General features: G+C 39.3%; 1 protein-coding gene across 2 annotated transcripts in view; it reads left to right on the top strand.

The window, feature by feature from the left end:
• Nucleotides 1-3612: 3612 nt before the first annotated feature.
• CYTH3 (cytohesin 3) overlaps nt 3613-17500 on the top strand; it is a 53563-nt gene continuing 39675 nt past the window's right edge. For both annotated transcript variants that reach the window (XM_050905845.1, XM_050905846.1), the window contains exon 1: nt 3613-3706. In XM_050905845.1, coding sequence (XP_050761802.1) covers nt 3676-3706 — 31 coding nt within the window. In that variant the 5' untranslated portion in view covers nt 3613-3675. The remainder of the gene's footprint in view (nt 3707-17500) is intronic.

Here is a 17500-nt window from a genome sequence, read left to right as displayed (position 1 = left end):
TCCTACTCTTTATTTAAAAAAAAAAAGGAGGAGTAAAGAGTAATTTTCATTTTCATTCACTACTGCTTGGAATCTGGTTCAAACTGAAATGCATAGAAATGGCTTAATACTTAATGAGCCTTTTAGACCACAAAAATGTGATGTAAGGGATTCAGTTGTCTTCACTGACTCTCTGTGTAGGGACAACTGTCATAACAGGTGCGCTCCTGACCCCTTAAAATGAAAAATGACATGATAAATTACGGCTTAGTGGAAACTGAATCAAAACAGATACTAAACTACCCAAAGAGAAAAAAAAAAAAAAAGACAAAGTGTATTACCTGAAAATTCAGCAAATAACCACATGTATCATTAAGGAATCAACATTGCCAACAGCAGTTTTTGGAGAAAGCCCAATTTTCCCCTAAAAATAATTTCAGCAGACCAGCTATTAGACTATTATTTACAGAATGACAGACTATGAAGTTCTTCCAACACAGAAGGTTAGACTTGTGGATATAAAACTGGCAAAACATACTTGTGGTAAAAATAGAGCTATGATTACAGAAGGGACTGCAAGAAAGAAAAAAAAGATCAAGCAATCTTTAGAAAACTGTTGATTGAAACCCTTATTAATATGGAGACAAAAACAAAATTCATATGTATTTCAAAACAGAAGAATGATCAAAGTTCCAGAAAACAAAGTAGATGCAAGAGAATTATTCACGTGAGTAGGAATTGGTTTATTGGAGTGTATCCTAAAATTTGCTGAGATTGTAACCTGTTTTGCTACTTGGCATCTTTGTTGGTAAGGAACTACCCAGTATTTAATGATAGTGGCATTGTAACTGTTGAATTAACAAAAACTATAGAGTAGTTCTGCTATGGTAGAACTACAATAGCTATGATGTAGAACTATGACTGTAATTCTTTAGTTGATTTTGTACATTTTCAAAAAATCTATTCCTGACCTAGTTAGGTTTATAGCCAGACATGAGATTTATTTTATACACAGGAAAATGAGACAACAAGGTAAAAGGTTTGATCTTAAAAGTTTCTATCATGCATCTCACCTGAAGATTAAACAGCTTTGTCCAGTAAGCACCTTGTACGCAGAACTAACAGTTTTATGCCTAGAACACTTGTAGGATCAGGCCCATAAAACGAAAGGCTATTTATAATATACATAATATATATGAAAATTTCAAGTTTTAAGGAATATCTGCCATCATTTCAGAGACATACAGCCTTGAAGAAGACACTATAATTTCAATACTCCTTTGTACTATGTATCATTAATAAGTCATCCTACTGTTCTTTCTGGTCAGGAAACATCCAGATTTTCCTTGAGAGGGTGTTGAATGACATATATTTCAAAGTTACAACAGAGTGAGCTACATATTCAATAATGCAAAATACTGAAAATTTAACTCTTTGCGCAAGTCAATAATAAAGTTATAATAAAGAACATCTTGCTTATCTCACAAGTTTAGAATTGTCTGATTTCACCATGAAGTTTATATAAAATATCCCAACTGATCACTTATAACTAGGACAGACTTTTTTCATATCTTGCTTGCATCACAAAATCATTTTTATCTTCCCTATTAATTTCGAGAATTTGAAAACCTAGTATTGCTTCCATTAAGTCAACAGGAATTTTGCACTGAATTGGTGGGAGGACTGTTCTCCACGGCTCACTCTGCTATTAGAATTAGCGATTGGGCTATCTTTTATTTTGCACTAGAATTTTCCTTATAGGAAAGTATATTAAGTTATACTGAAATACAGGAAGGAAGGAAAAAATGATACTGACAAACAAAAACAACAGAAAGGAATATACTTTATATAAAGGTGTAAAACAACACAGATGAAATGAAAGCAAACAATCTATGATCAATTATAAAATTAGAAATTTTCTCATGAACCAGATTCCCCTCTAATGTAATTTAACAGTTTGCTCAGTGTGCAAAAATATTCAAAGCCCACTGTCAGTTCATTTGCATTCAGACTTATTTTAAAACCATACTGTAAATGCACTTTATAGACACACATTTAAAAATAAATCTCTTACCAAGGTAATGCTTCTGTTTATGTAATCATATCCTTTTTATACACTAACTTACTGAATTTATAACAATGTTTAATTTAAAATATGAAATACAGAGCAGTAATTTAAAGGTTTGTGATGTTTATGACTTCTAGAGGAGGTAAAACACTTTATCACCAGAGCAGCTGTCAGAGCCAAACCTCAGCTCTCAGCAAAATGGGCTGTAATAACCACCTATTAGCAGTGGTGTCAAGAGGTGCGTGCTCCTGACACAGCTTCCTAGACAGTGCTCTGTCCCATGCCAGCCTACAAGAGGAAAATGAAAAACCCAGTATTTTCCTGTTGGCTGACCCTTTCCTCCCACAGCTTCCTTTCTGAATAAAATTTTGACACCAAAGGTTTTAAAAAAATAAGGTGGTGTCTAGGAAGGAAGGAAGGAAGGTCTGTGCCAGCACGCTTCTGCTTACCTTTACAGACTTTGGAGGCTGCCGATATGCTGACTCCCATGGTATCTCACTGAAGATCTTTACTGACGACTTAAGAAATCCCACAGATACTTTGACTCCTAGGGCAGTAAGCAGGCAAATCCCTTGTTACCAACACAAACAATACTCACCGACTCAAAACCCTGTGCCACATACAGGGAACAGTCCCATTTATATGCAAGGCTCTTCATGACCCCTGTGGCAGGGGAAGCACCCAGCACCCCCCAGCGCTGGACCAGACCCAAGAACAAGCAGCAAGCAAGAATCAGCAGAAAACATGCAGAAACACCATACACCTCAGGCTCATTTTTGGAGACTTCAACCCACCTCGTCTTCCTTCACGATGCAGCTTCAGGTCAGCTCGGCCCTCGCCTTCCCCCCCCCCCTTTAGAGCCCTTGAAAAGAGTCAGCGGCTCTGCAGACATTTTCTGGCTACCGCAGACCCCAAGAGACAACCCCAATCGACATGAAACCCAACTGACTCGACGACTCCCCTCAGCCCCTCCCGCCATCGCCCTCAGGCTGCTCCCCAGCTGGTAGCCCGCAGGCCAGGCTCGTCCCGCTCCCCGACTGCCACCCTCGCCCCCTTCCCGCCGTGGCCACCTCCTGCCCGCTCTAGCGGCCCCTGACAACCCACGGGGAACCCATCTTAGGGGCCTCAACGCTGCCAGGCCGCGCCATGCGAAACCTGCCGGCGAGGGAACACCGAAAAGGAGAGGCGGGAAGGCGAGAGGGAGGGAGACTCCCCGCTCCGAGCGCGCTCCGCCGCAGGGCACGGCCAGGGAGCTGCCGCCCCCTGCGGGGAGGAGGCAGCAGGGCTGTGGCCGGCGACCCTGTGGCGGCGGGGGTGGCGGCGGCGCAGGGCCGGTCGGCCCTGCCTTTTCCCCTCCGCCCCTCCGCGGGTCACATGAGAGGGGCGGGCGGCTGGGTCGAGGCGGCGGCCGCCGCTGGTGCTGAGGCAGGGCTGGGCGGAGAGGGACGGGGCAGGGGAGCGCGGCGGCGGCAGCAGAGCGCGGCGGCGGCAGCAGAGCGGGCGGCGGTAGAGGAGGCGAAGTGGTTGCGAGGCGCCGAGCGCCGCGGAGAGGGTGCCGAGCGAGTGGAGCGAGCCCCGCGCCTCCCTGAGCCGCGGCCGCTGCGGAGCGCCCTGCCTGCGGCCCCAACATGGACGAAGAGGGCGGCGGAGGTGGCGGCGGTGAGTGCCGGGGCTTGTGCGGGGCGGCGCGGGGGGGACGCGGCCCCTCACCTGGCCGCCGCGGGCGTGAGGACGGCGCGCTCGCGGCCGGGGCGCCCCGCTCCCGGGAGGGGGGAGCCCGCGGCTCGCCCGCCTCTGAGGCCGTGACATTTGCTGCTGCTGCTGCTGCCGCCGCGGCCCCTCCGCGCCCCGCGCCGCGCCCTTCCCCTCCGCCGGTGCTGTGCCCCCGTCCTGCCCGGCGTCCCCCCGGGCGCTGAGGGGCCAACACGAGCGGAGCGACTGTAACAGGGAGCACCGAGCAGCTCCCGGGCGGCCGGGAGCGGGGGAGCGTCGCGGCGGGGGCTGGCCCTTTCGCCGGCGGCCACAATGGGGTCTCTGTGCCCCGCGGCGGGCGCCCCCGCGCCCGGGAAGGGTCAGGCGCGGGGCGGGTGAGGCGGATTTGCGCCGGCTCGGGGGGGTTCGGGCACAAAAGGGGGCGGCAGGGCGGGCGGGTCCCCGTCCCCCCGCCGCGGTGACAGCCCCGCGACATCGCTGCGCTCCCTGCGTGCAGCTGCTCGTCTGCTGGGGAGAGGGGAAGGGAACAAAAAAAGAGAAAAGTGTGTGTCTTGCAGTGTACGAGCAGTGAAAAGAATAATTAAGCTCTGCGAGGGCTCTGTTTGTGTGTGTCATCTTAATGGAGGCTCGGTGATAATCACGGGGTGGTTCATCCAGTTTAAACAAGGTGAACTGTTTCTAAAGGCAGCGGCGTTGATGTTGCGAGATACTACTTTTAGAAAATCCGGACTCACATCTTGGGGGAGCTTTTATTTTTAATTTTTATCTTTCGGAGGCCGGCTTGCGCACCGTCCCAGTTTAAGGCACTGCAGACTTGCAACACCCTTCCCTCCTTTAATTTATAATGTGTTCTGTGAGTGCGTGTGTAAAGCTGCTGCCTGAAATAACCAGTTCTTGTGTATCATCAGCGATAATGGTGGCTGCGGTGGCTGAGGAGCAGCTGATCCTGCCTTGGGGCAGAGGGATTGACTGCATGGACTGCCCTATATTCTCTGTGTCTGTGGTGGTGGTGGTGGTACAGAATGAAGTGATGAGGATATATCTTAAATAAAATGCTAAACAGACTGTGTTTGAATGCATTGGCTGATTTCTAAACAGGTAAAGTAAGGGCTAAGTCTTGTATGATTAATACTTGCCTGGTGCTTGCTAATTCTAAATATAATTACCCAGAACTCGGAAATCAAGTGGGTGTGGTGTTTGTTTTGACAACTTGAAAAAAAATGCTATGATGAATCAGAAAAATAATTCTTCAAGCAGTTGTCTGGAAATGTGGCCATTTGTCAGCAGGCATTTCTGCTCATTTTGTCAGTGATAGACTTAACTCTTTTGTTTTCCTTTTTCAGATTTTTTTTTTAAAGACAAAACAAGCTAGTCCTGAAAAGTTATTATTCAAAACAGTTGAACACTGTAATTGTAAAGAGCAGAAAGCTCATTCAACTCAAAATATGTTATTTTCACAGTGTTATGGACTTGTATCTGTAGTTAAGGGAAATGAACATGCTTGTTATTGGCACTAACCCTGTGTAATATAGTACTTAATCACATGCAAGATGTAAACTAGAAAATGGACATATTGCTGAATCAATCTTTCATAAGGTGTTAAGCATTTCAAAGTTGGATTTTCATGGGAGGAAGAATACTCAGGACCTCAGGAGGAGACAGTCTATATTTAGCTAAAGGCTGGTTCTATAGGTGAAGTCAGATTTTTACCTAGCATGCAAGTGGAACTATTCTTTTATTTATAACTTCATAGCACATTAATAAATATGTTGCTTTTTTGGGGGTCAAATTACAGTATAGTTTATGTTCCCCCTTCCTTGGCTTCATTGTAAAACAATTATAGACTAATGAGACTGGAAGTTTTTTTGCAATCAGTGTAGTTGATGTTTTACACTGGCTTCTTGTGAGTATTGCACTTTTTTCTTGAATAGAGATCCAGTCTGGCTTTTTCATATGGACCACTGTCAGTTTGGACCACCAGGATTAGTTAGGTCATTTCCAGTTAATGAATTGGTATTTTGAATTGAAAGTAATTTTTATTTTTTAATTTTTTTTTAACAATAGAAAGCATGTGGAAAGTGTGGATTTGACAGCCAATTTTAAAATCCTTTATTGCTGCTGAGTAGTGAGACTCGTGGGGTACCAAGGGAGTCTGACCGGGGTAGTCCAGTGTTTTGAACCTCTGCAGGACACTTGCAATCCTCGAAAAATTGACATTGTTGAGTGGGAAACTCGTAGAGATAAGCATATCACTGTGCACAGGTGCTTTAGGAAGTATGCAAAATTATTTGAGGGCTGCACAGAATCACCGTAATTAGAGACTTGAACTCGATAAGCATCTAAATATCTAGGACATTAAACTGTGATTCAGAAGGTAAACTGCTATTCCCAGTTCAGTTCTGCCTGCTCTTCAGTTTAATTTGCATCCTATGCTTCAGTTCCCTTGTTTGTCAAATGGGGTCAGTTGTTTTATCACCTCTGATAAAAACTATGAATGAAAACAGAGCTGTGTAAAGTTAGGATTTATTATTTTAGAAGCACTTGATGGAAGAGAAATGTTAATGAAGGGAATTGTTCTTAGTACCGCTTTCTCTTTTGTATGTGGAGCCCTAAATAGGGGCATGCATTTATATTATACAATCCACTTACGCACAAGCCTCCCATTGATTTCAGCAGAGGCTCTGTGCATGGATTATTAATGCGATATGATCCGAGTCAGTTGGTGTTTGTTTCAACCTTCTTTTGTGTTGTGATTAAAATATCTCTGTGGTTCACTTAATCCAGGAAATTTCTCCACCTCCCTCTCCTCACTTGGTTTAAAACTGCATCTTTTGTGATTTGACCGAGGCTTTTCTTACGTGCTTACTGTTAGGTGGTGGTCGTACCAGTGAACTGAGATCCTCATGTTGAATACTGCTGTTGGCAGCAGGTGGTATGGTTGCGTACTGCTAAACAGTAAGCGATCTTCTGTATAACGTTGAAATATATAAACAGTCAGTGCTGAAGGCGCAGAATAGTACTTCTCTTTGTTTTTCTGAATTTGAGTCTAGTCATGCAGCGGCTTTGTAGTCCCCCAAATTCAACTCTGTGCCATTCCTCTTGGAAAAGACTGCAAGATTGAGTACTTACCGGTTTCTGTATGTTTGTTTGTTTTAAGCTGTCTCTATGAAGGGCTCTAAACAGACATGCCAAAAGGTTAAAATCCTGCTTCTACTTGACAAATAGACCAAATTATAGTACTAATTATGGCATTGAGGTTTCCCTACCGTTCCCCAAACTCTGTGCTTTATTTCTGAATTCTGAAGCTTTTTCGGGAAGAGAGCAGTTCAGTTGCCAAGCTCTGTTAGTTGTTGGCTGTACTTGCCAGCGATGGTGCCAGGTAGCACATTGATTCTGTTACGTAGACAGCCGTTCACGAGGAACTAGACCGAGAGACCAGATCGTCTCGCAGAGGACTCAGAAGAATGGATTTGCTGCCAAACCAGATTTAGCAAAATGACTACTGTTCTTCTGCAGGGCAAAGCAGTTATCCATTTATAGGTAAAAGCTGTTAAATGTAACAAAACCCTCCGATTTTTTTTAGAAAAAATTTTAAAATTGATTAAATATATATATATATATCACTTTTAGACATGAGCAGCTTGATCTCTTCTGTTCTTTTCACATTGTAGTATCTTTCAAAGGTAGACGTTAAAGATAGAAGAGTCCATGCGGCCTCCTCATGGTTATAGACATTTATAAGACTTTATATCTCTACATTTAAGACTAAATCTGAATGTTTTGTTTATAGTAAAAGAAACTCATAAAATAAGAAATGTATTTTAACACAGAAGAATGTTAAATATGTTTCACTCCCTACTCATCAAAGTGGATAGCTTGTACTGGTAGTTTTAAAAAGTTGTTGCAAAAGTTCTTTAGAGGAGGGCTTGTAGTTTTAAATAGCACTCTAGGGAAATGCCAAGAGTATGAAAATGCACCTGAGTGTTAGACTAACCACATGAATTGATTCTAGGGAGAGAAAAAGAGCAGATATAGAGATAGAACAGAAAAAACTGAATGACATAAATAGGACTTTTATCAGTCAGTAGAGCTTCATGCTAAATCTCTTTTTGCTAAATAAATATTTCTTCATGCTAAACTAATCTCATATTTGTAAAGATTACCTGTCAGCTCAGTAGTCTTAATTTTTAGCCCCAAAAACATTTAATCTGTTATCACGCTAATAAAAAATGCCATAGTAAAATATTAATAATTATGTTGTAAATATTAGTTATTTCTGGTGGTATCAGAAAATGGGCTTGTTAATTGCAGTAACACATTAAGTTTTTCTTAGCCTAATGTTCAATATTTTTAGCTGTGACTTGGAAGAAAACATGAAATTTTTGCCGATACAACTTCCAGAGGTTGTCAGTTGCCAAACTTGATGTATTGTTATATAATGGTATCTGGTGACTTGTGCTCAGCAATGTGAGCATGCCATGGATTTAGGGGAACAGTATGCCTATAAGATAGCATCTGTGTGTACTATTACATCTAGGAAAGAAAGCTGTAGGATTTGCTTACAGGAACAGAGTGTACTTTGCAGGACAATGTCTGGGAATCGTAGTAATAGCCACGTGAAAGTGGGCTCCCCGTGTGCTACTGTTACTGAATGGATGTTGCAATCTTAGTATCACTGGAGTTATAAGAGCTTTTACCAGTTGAGGGGCTGCAGATCTTGAGGCCAACACACTGTTTTCCAAGATACATTCTGCCGTTCACATCGAATTTCTCAGTCCCGTCTTATTTATTGCCTCCCCTTCTTTCTTTATAGGATTTTCAACAGTTTTTCAAGGGCAAACAAATGAAATACATTGTGGCTTTCTCCTGGTTTCTTCTGCTTGCCATCTTTTTGTCTTTTAAGTCTCTCCCTTCCTAGTACAACAGGAAGGTTTCAACAGCTTTAAACTGTTTCACTTATACTGTAGCTCTATCTTATCTGCTGCTATCTTTTGCTCCCTTCCTTTCCCTCCCAATGCAAACATGCTTTAGTCTGTTTCTTTTTACACTCCATCTTTGGCCCCATTTACTTATTGAACTACCACCCCATCTCCTTTTTGTGTTGAAAGTCATAGAATGAGCTGTTTGCAGTCACTGTCTGAAGAGTATCTGTCTCCTCCAGGTTCATCCTAGGTCCTTTCCACACTTGTCCTGACCCCTTGTACTCTGTACATTCCCTTCCTCCTCTTTGTCCTGCCAGCTGCCTCTAGTACTGTTTACTATACTTTTCTTTTTGATATCTTGCTCTTTTTTTGGCTTCTTTGACTGTTCTCCTCGTTCCCCTCTTATCTTGTTAATTGCTTTTTCATTTGGAAGATGATCTTTCTGCTTCCAACTTTTTTGTGAAGATTTGCAGGACCCTGTGCTTAGTTTAATGCTCTCTTCCTCTCTACATCTTGTTTCTGGATAATCAAATTTGCAAATAAAAATGGAACTAGCGTATTTAAACTGATGACTCACAGCATATACTGTGTGCTCTGGATCCAGTACCATCTGTCCCAGCTAAAATGTTGGCTTGTTTGACATCTTAAGATTGCGTAATTGTCATCTTAAGCTTAATGAGTCTGAAACAGAGCTCTTAATGTTGTTTCCACCCACTTCCTTTTTTTGATGTCTGTGAACGCATGCTGACATCCCAAGTGGTTATTGACAAGTAAATAGTGAGATGTTATAATTTATTCTTTCTTAAAAAATAATCTGTAGAAAAGTTGTAATAAAAATGGCAGTAAAAGGGCAGTGCAAAAGTATTGGAACACTTCTGCAATCTCAAAGTTATGAAATAAGTTACATTCTCCTATGCAATATTAATTTTCCTGTTTGAATGCACAAATAGATTTCATCTGGTTATGGGATCACACGTGACATTTTCTGTGGACTTCTGCATTGGACTAGCCAGCATGTAGGATAGTGTTTTGTGATGATTGAATGAATCTATATGAATTTTTTCCTCCTTTTTAAACTAAAGTGATAGTTAATGATGTCTGCTTCACTTTGTGTCCCTGTACTTCATGAGTACTTAAGCATGTATGGAAGGATTGCACTTACTTTAGTGAAGAGTTTGGACACGTTGACCATGTGCTTCTTTCACAGAGGATAAACATAAGTACTTAGCAGCTGGTTTATTAGAAAAACCTGTCAAGTTATAGAACTATAAGGCAGGAATCCCATGGAAGTGCAGAACACATGATATTTTACTTTAAGATTTACAGAAGCAAAGGAAAAATTGCCTGAACAGCCATAAAGTTGGCATTTCTGACTTCTTCACTGTGCATTCTTTTAAAGCAATATGTTGTATAGGAAAGGTATGTGACTTAGGTAGTAAAAGTGTATTTAATTATGCCATTTGTATAACTTTAACATCTAGCAAATTGGTTTTAATTGCATATGACTTCCTTCTTTCAATTCCAGAAATTTCATGGGAAAAGTTAGTATTGCAAATTTTTTGGACAGCAGTGTTTCCTCTTAGTGGGATAGACACACAAAATCCACTAGAAAACCATGTGTTTTGTGGTCCTCTGAGATTTGCCTGAAGAAGGAAATGGCTTGACCTATTTGGTTGCTATGAAGTAAAAACATTCTTGTTCTTGTTCTTGTTCTTTTTCTTTTTCTTTTTTTTTTTTTTTTTGGTGAACATCTGTGTCACATTTATTTCATTACTTTCTGAGGTTCTTTAAACCCATTATTTGGTAGTATAAAGTTTTATTTAAGGAAAATAAAGTGATGCATAGCTGCTTCCACAATTTCTTTGAAGTTCTGATATCTGCTTATACATAGGTATGATATAAGTGGGTAGGTTTTCCAATAAAAGTTGACATGTTAAAAGGCAGACACAAACATTATCTAATATTTCCTAGGAAAAAACTATTTGACAAATTCAATGGGATCTCATGGAGTTAACAGGAAATATTGCGTGCTGGAAGCTTGTGAAATCTAAATCAGAATCTCCTCTAGGATATGGAGAACTAAAGATCTTTGATCTAATTTTTCAGCAGGTTGGGCTTCTTGGCATGGTTTTACTAATTAGCCTCATTTTCAGATGTTCTGTTTATTATAAAAAGAAATAGTTACCTTATGCTGGGTATTTGGAAGAACTGTGAAGTTGATGCTGTTATTTAGCAACCCAATGGAAACTGAAACAACAAGGATAGATTTTACTGCAAGACTATTAACTAATAGTTCTTCTGAATTCCGTAAGAAAATTCTTCAACAAGAATTGAAGATCAGTTCATTTGTGAAAGTTGAATCTGAATTCATGTCCAAGGGCTTGGTTGGATTTTGAGGAGCTGCTGCTGTTCTTTGCAAATGCGGGTCCTTAATACAAAAGGAGAAACCGTTGTTGATTTTTAGATGAAGTACCTTGAGTTTCTTAACAAAACAAAAAAGCTGTGTGAAAACGATGAAACACAAGTCTGCTGACTCTCAGCATATGGAAGAGGCTGAACAATAACTGTGGGAATTAATTTTAGTGGCTCTTCTACCCAGCTACCGGTTCTCACACAGCTTGTAGGAATATCTACTCCTCAGTCAAATTAGATTGAAATTGAGTGCTACACTAGGTGTACTTTGGCAGAAGGAGTTGATGGGTAGGAAAAGAAACGTGTCCAATCTCTCTTGTGCTCACTCTCATTCTCACACACATGCACGCACAAAAAAAGGCTGAAAAAATTGGCATGTGCAAGTAAGGGAACTGGCTCTTACTGTTTTCACTAAGAGGAACTGTGAGATGTAATCATTTAATGAGTCACCTCTATGTTTTTATACAACCGCCTCATTAATAGTCAGTGTAACTTCTAGCATGGAGATGTGTATTTTTTTAAATTTTTTTTTTTTTTTACTATCTGTTTCATATTGCAAAATACCATTCAGGTTATTTTCTTGTTTAATTCCAAGTATTCAAGAGTCTTTATCTGCTGTTACATTTTTGCTTTCATGTACTGTAGGTATTATGTTCCTTAATAAGATCCTTGCTTAGCTCATAAGCAGTGTTGTCTGTAGGGTCAAATTCTGACATAAACAGATCCTATTGCCTTACTATGAGAGAGGGGATTGTCAAAAGGGACATTTGTAATTGTATTGGATACTATAAAATAAGGAATTATGGTTGCTTGAAGCAGTATTTCTTATATTCAGTAGTCAGATTCCAAATACGTTTTTTTTCTTTCTTGCTCATGTAAGTTTGGACTAATGAACTTCCTGCCTAGTCATTCTAATACACTGAGGAGGAATTTTCCCACCAGGCTGTGTACTCTGTCTGAGTACAACTTTGACCACTTGCAAATGCAATTTTTGAATTTGTAAAGCTGCTGCATGTTTTTGTTTCAGTATCTCGTAACTGGCCAGCTAGGGGATTGGGAGGAAAGTTTTCCCAGGAAGTTGAGGTTAAACCAAGTAGCTGTAAGAAGCGATGGTGGCTCTGTTACAGAGAAACTCCGTTCCTTGGGAAGAACCTTGCAAGTTAAATGCTTTTGCTGACCATGAAACTCCTAATGTATACAGGACAGGGACTTGGTCCTGCATAGGACTGTTCTGAGTCCTTCTTGAGAAGACCAAATGGACCTGACCCCTTTCTTGTACATATAAAGTCCTCAGCTGTTTCTGGTTGCCCACACAGGAGCTACTGTGTACAAACCGTGCAGGCTGATGATCCATTGTAATAGATCTATGGACTTTATTGCGTGGGGTAGGTGAATGTGCGTCTATATTGTTTTGTGGTTCTCCCTTTACTTTTTTCTTATTTTTGGTTCTAATTTTTTAAATTTCTCTTTTCTTTTAACTGAAAGGGTTCTACTTGGGACCCACCCAAAACAAACAATATTTCAGGAGTATACTTTCAAGAGGCCCTATCAGGCTGAAGTAATCCTTGGTTTAGTCTTGCATTTTGTAACCCCGGTATATACTAATTGGGGAAAACTCATTTTGCATGTGGTATTTGTCACATAAATGCCTAAATGCGTAGTCCGTATTATGGAAGTATATGTTTATAGTCTCAAAAGTAACTTTTTTTATTTTATGGAACTTTATTATTTTTTAATTTGCTCTTCTGCAAGTCAGTTTTAACCTACGGTACCACACTTTTAGTTATTAAAATTATCGTATCATGTACTTGCAACATTTTTAAGCAGCATCCAGCATTCATCGGGGGACAAGAAGAATATCTGTGCTTGTTTTCCCACCATCTCTAGTCATTTGTGCTGCTATTCCTGAATTGCAGTTTGTATAGAAACTGTTACCTAAGTGGAAGTTGAAACTGGTAGCCAAGGTTAGTCAGAGGCAAAGTTTAGAGAAATGGCTGTTGTGTCTATGAAAACATTTGCAGTCGCAGAAGGGAGAGATTAAAAGGTTTCAGGTATGTGACTAGTTTGTTCTTTGCGTAGGTGTTGCTGATTAATTCTGTAATCTGGGAATCTCAGACTGGATCTTAAGCCTATCTTCTGTATATTATGTGAGGTCAGCCTTTCTAGGCAGCTTGTGACATTTCAGTTTGCTGTAGATGTTTTAGCAAGGACAGATAAATGGAGCATATGGAGTTGATTATTTTTTTGGCTATAGGCAGTGGATTTTTGTGCATTAAATATAGTAACTTTCTTTTTGTAAATATCTGAGAGGAAGCTTCCCCACTCCCAGTGATTAAAAAAAAAAAAATCAAAATACATCTAACTCTCTTCACTCTTGTTTTGTGCAATGTAAGTTGGAAAGACTGCAATGTTTAGTCTTGGTCTTGTACCAATAAATGACATAGTATCACATGAATGTTTTAAAAGATTAGGTGATATTTTATAAGAGCAAACATAAAAAGAAGACTAGTTTAAGTCCTGCTGCTGTGAATTCACTGATACCCAAAGTAAAGCGAATATACGTTATATTATTGTTCTTATTTTGCTGAAAACTTATTTTCCTTTTCTGTCTTCTACCTGTGTTGTAAGCCTGAAAAAGTAACATGTGTTATGAAGGGGAAAGGTTGGGTGAAATTGGTAATCCAAATTAAATACAAATAATACTCTAAAGTTTATGGAGCCTGTGGGTGGGTGGACTTGGCAGATATATCCATTGTGGTATGTTAGACTTGAAAGACCATATGGAGATGATTATTTTCTGGCATTTTGTAGTAAAGGTTTTTGAAGAGGGATTTTTTTTTATTTTTTTAGAAAAGGGGTGAAAAATAGGAAGAATAACTTCAGTTTGCATTGAGTAGTAAAATAGTTTGTTGTAGTAGCATATGGAAAACCAATTTATTCAAAGGTAAGCTGCTAAAAGAAGTTCTCCTACTGTTTTCCTATTGGCTCTCTTGTTTTCTGAAGGCAGCCAAAGATCCTGTGCAGCTGGGACTAATACAGGATCCAGCTGTAACTTTTTTTTATTGTTGTTCAGATGTCCGGTGATGGTCAAATCTAAGTTATTGTGTGGAAATTCAGTAAAGGAAAAGGGTAGGGTGGGAAAAAAGTGACTCTCTATAAAAATATTCCAGTAAAAGCAACAGGAACTAGGAGTATCCATTTCAGAACTCTGCCATAAATCCCATCCTGAAATACTTAAACGCCTTCAGACTTTGCTGTAGACTTTAAGTCATCTAAGAGTTCTTGATTTAGTTTTTAAACAGAAAAGAAATTAGCTGATTGGAGTGGGAAGTTGGCTGGTTTTTTAGATTACTTATGGAAGAAGATACTAGTTTCTCGTTCATAGTACAAGGTTTTAGTTAAAATTCTTTACTCTCTTTAAAGTATTGGTACAATATGTAATGCTACAACGTGGAGTATATCAAACAGTTTTGATTTTACTAATTTCACTTATGCTGTGTTTCGCTAGTCTTTGTTTTACAGAGCCTAAGTATGTAAGGGGGGGAGAAGCCTAATATTTTTCTGTAGAGTTTAGTTTACCTTTGGTATATTTGGTGCTTCCAACTCTGTAGACGATGCCTTGGATTGAGATTAAACAAAATAAGTGAGCAATACAGCAGGTATATGGAAAGGTGAGAATACTTGATGATGATCAGAATAATGCATCCTTTTTTCTTTCAAAACAGTTTGGTTTTTTCCTTGTTAAAAAGGTCATATTTCTCAAGTTTCTTTATAATTGTCACCAGTCATCCTGTTTCTTAGTTACTTGAGACTAGTGATGCCAGTGTAGAAATGCGCTGTCCTTTAGGTATCTGCTTCCTTTCCAAATCTTCCTTCCAAACTTAACTTGCCAATGGAGTCCATCAAATGGCTACCTGAATTTCAGAATTCTTTTACTATTACTCAGAGTCTTTAATTTGAATGTCCTTACTCAATCAGTTTGTAATTATGCTAGTCTAATTTAATAAGTTTAATAACAATAGGATACAAATTATAAGTCCTAATTGACTGGAAGAGCTAGCTTGAAATACTCTAAGTTATTTCCATTACTAGTGACAGTGAAAGGAATTTTATAACATAACTACTGTCTCAAGCATAATCCTGGACAGTACTAGTGCATTCCTTTGCATGCGCCTTAGTTGGTCATTGGTACTAATTCTTTGCGGGGGGAGAAAAAAAAAAGAAAAAAAGGAGAAAGATTTGTGGTCAGTCTGTTGGCTGCCAGACAGCCCGGCATTTTCCCCCACAGTGCTAGAACATAACAGCAACAACAGTTTATTTTCCTTCCTGAGCTAGTAGGAGCTGATCTGTGACTTCAAAGTGGAAGTGAAATGTGGACAAAACACTGTGCTTTGAAGGCAAAACAATTCTAACACAAATCAATTGCAATGCAAAAATATCTATGATGTCCATATAGCAATGTAAAATGTAATAATTTTTGGAGTTCCTGAACGTAGTCACCAGTACCAATTGTAAGAATGAGGAAGTTTTGTTTCGGTGGCAGGACTGCTGCAGTCTATGGATGAGTGACAATAACAGTTGATACTATTTGCGTGGTGACTGAATTAATTCACTGTCAATGTGTTTTGTAAACCTGCAACCAAATTTGGGGTGTGGTTTTGTTTTTTTTTTTTTTAAATTGGCATGTGTTTCTTCTTCTGTTTAATTTAGCAAATGATGTCACTTATTTTGCTCTGTTACTGCTTTGGGTGATGTGTATATTGTGTTCAGGCTTTGGTCGGATTGTTTCCTCTCCCAAACACTCTTGTATTTTATCTTCTTTTTATTTTATCTTCTTTTTTAATGCAGTATTATAAATCAATACAAGGCAAATAATTTGCTTTCCCTCTTTTTTTTTTTTTTTTTGACATTGTGGTGATTAAATAAGTAGTACTACTTCATTATCTCCTTGTTTTGCAAGAATGGTAGTCAAAGTTCTTTTCTCCCAATTTTTAAGGATTAAAATTCATATTTTAAAGGGGGATTAAAAAAAAAGCACTAGAAAGCACTTTCCCAGAGGTGCTCATCCCCATCCTGAAAAAAGAAGTGTGAATTATTTGAATTGTGAAGAGCCTAAAGGAATCTCTTTCAGTTTAATTGTTTTCTTGAAGTGTAGGTCAACTTACAGTGCATTTTGCAAAATTGGTTGTATGTAGACTCTGCCAATGTCAAAAACCATTAAAATACAGCAACTAGAATATGAAACTTTGCTTACAGATTTGCTTTAAGATGCTTTGGCTGTATTAATGATATATTATAAGGAAAATTCAGAAAATATTCATGACTTGAGAATAAAATCTGCCAGCTAAATTGAAGAAAGTAGTATGATAATGTCTTGCATCTTTGAGAGAGAGAACACTGTATTTCAACTGTTACTGCATTGTATTTTTCTCTGGAGCCCATATGGACTTAGGACATGATTTTCTAATGTGACAGGAGAACATCAAAAGGTCCTTCTCACACTTGAGAAATAATAGTATGACAGTTCTAGCAAAGTTTTGGCTTTTCACTACCTCATTTTACATTTTGAAGAAAGGGTTTCCTGCTGAACAAACACATGTTAGTCTGATAGCATTTTCCTGTATTTGAATTGTGAACAGTTAAATGACTCAAAAAAATTTATGTTATAGTAGATACAGGGTTTTAACATAGAATATGTGCATACAATAAATCTATTCAACTAAACAGTCTGCTTCCTTTCCCTCCCACCCCCTTGCAGCTGGAAGTTCATCATCTTCTGCTACTATATCTAGCTTCCTCTTGAGACTTTCTGGAATAGAGTTAACAGTGGTGGCAGACATTAATGAACAATGTCGTGGTTATATTCTGCGGGTCTGTATAAGTTGTCATTTTCCATTGCTACTAATTCTTATGGAAACTATGTCATCTATTTAATATGAGCACGTTATGTGTGCTATGCAAAGTTGCATGCTGCAGTATTTAGTGAAAGCATGTACATCATCATTAAATCAGTAGAAATTTTTTTTAGATTTCATTAGTGACCAATCTGGTATTTAAAATGGAAAATTTATGATAAGATTTTATTTTCGTAAGTTCTTAGCTAGGATAATGCAGAATGGCTAGACTTCCATTGATAGTTAGTTTGTAATTAATTATGCTTTGAGGTTCTTTGACATATGATAAGACTTTTTTTAAGGCACAACTGTGGAAGAATTCAGGAAAAAGAAAAATTAGATGCTTCCATTTATCTTAGCGGTTGTAAACTTTCATGATAAAATACTTGCAGTCAGATCTAATGGAATCTAACAGCCTGATTAAAAACTTGTGTAACAGTGATTTTTGTTGACCTTTTTTCTTTAAAGGATCAAAATGTGATCTTTCAGAACTAGCTTCTGGACATTTAGAG

This window comes from Gymnogyps californianus, chromosome 15 (genome assembly GCF_018139145.2).
Source record: "Gymnogyps californianus isolate 813 chromosome 15, ASM1813914v2, whole genome shotgun sequence".
Classification (NCBI taxonomy): Eukaryota; Metazoa; Chordata; class Aves; order Accipitriformes; family Cathartidae; genus Gymnogyps; species Gymnogyps californianus.
This window is presented reverse-complemented; position numbering and strand designations above follow the sequence as displayed.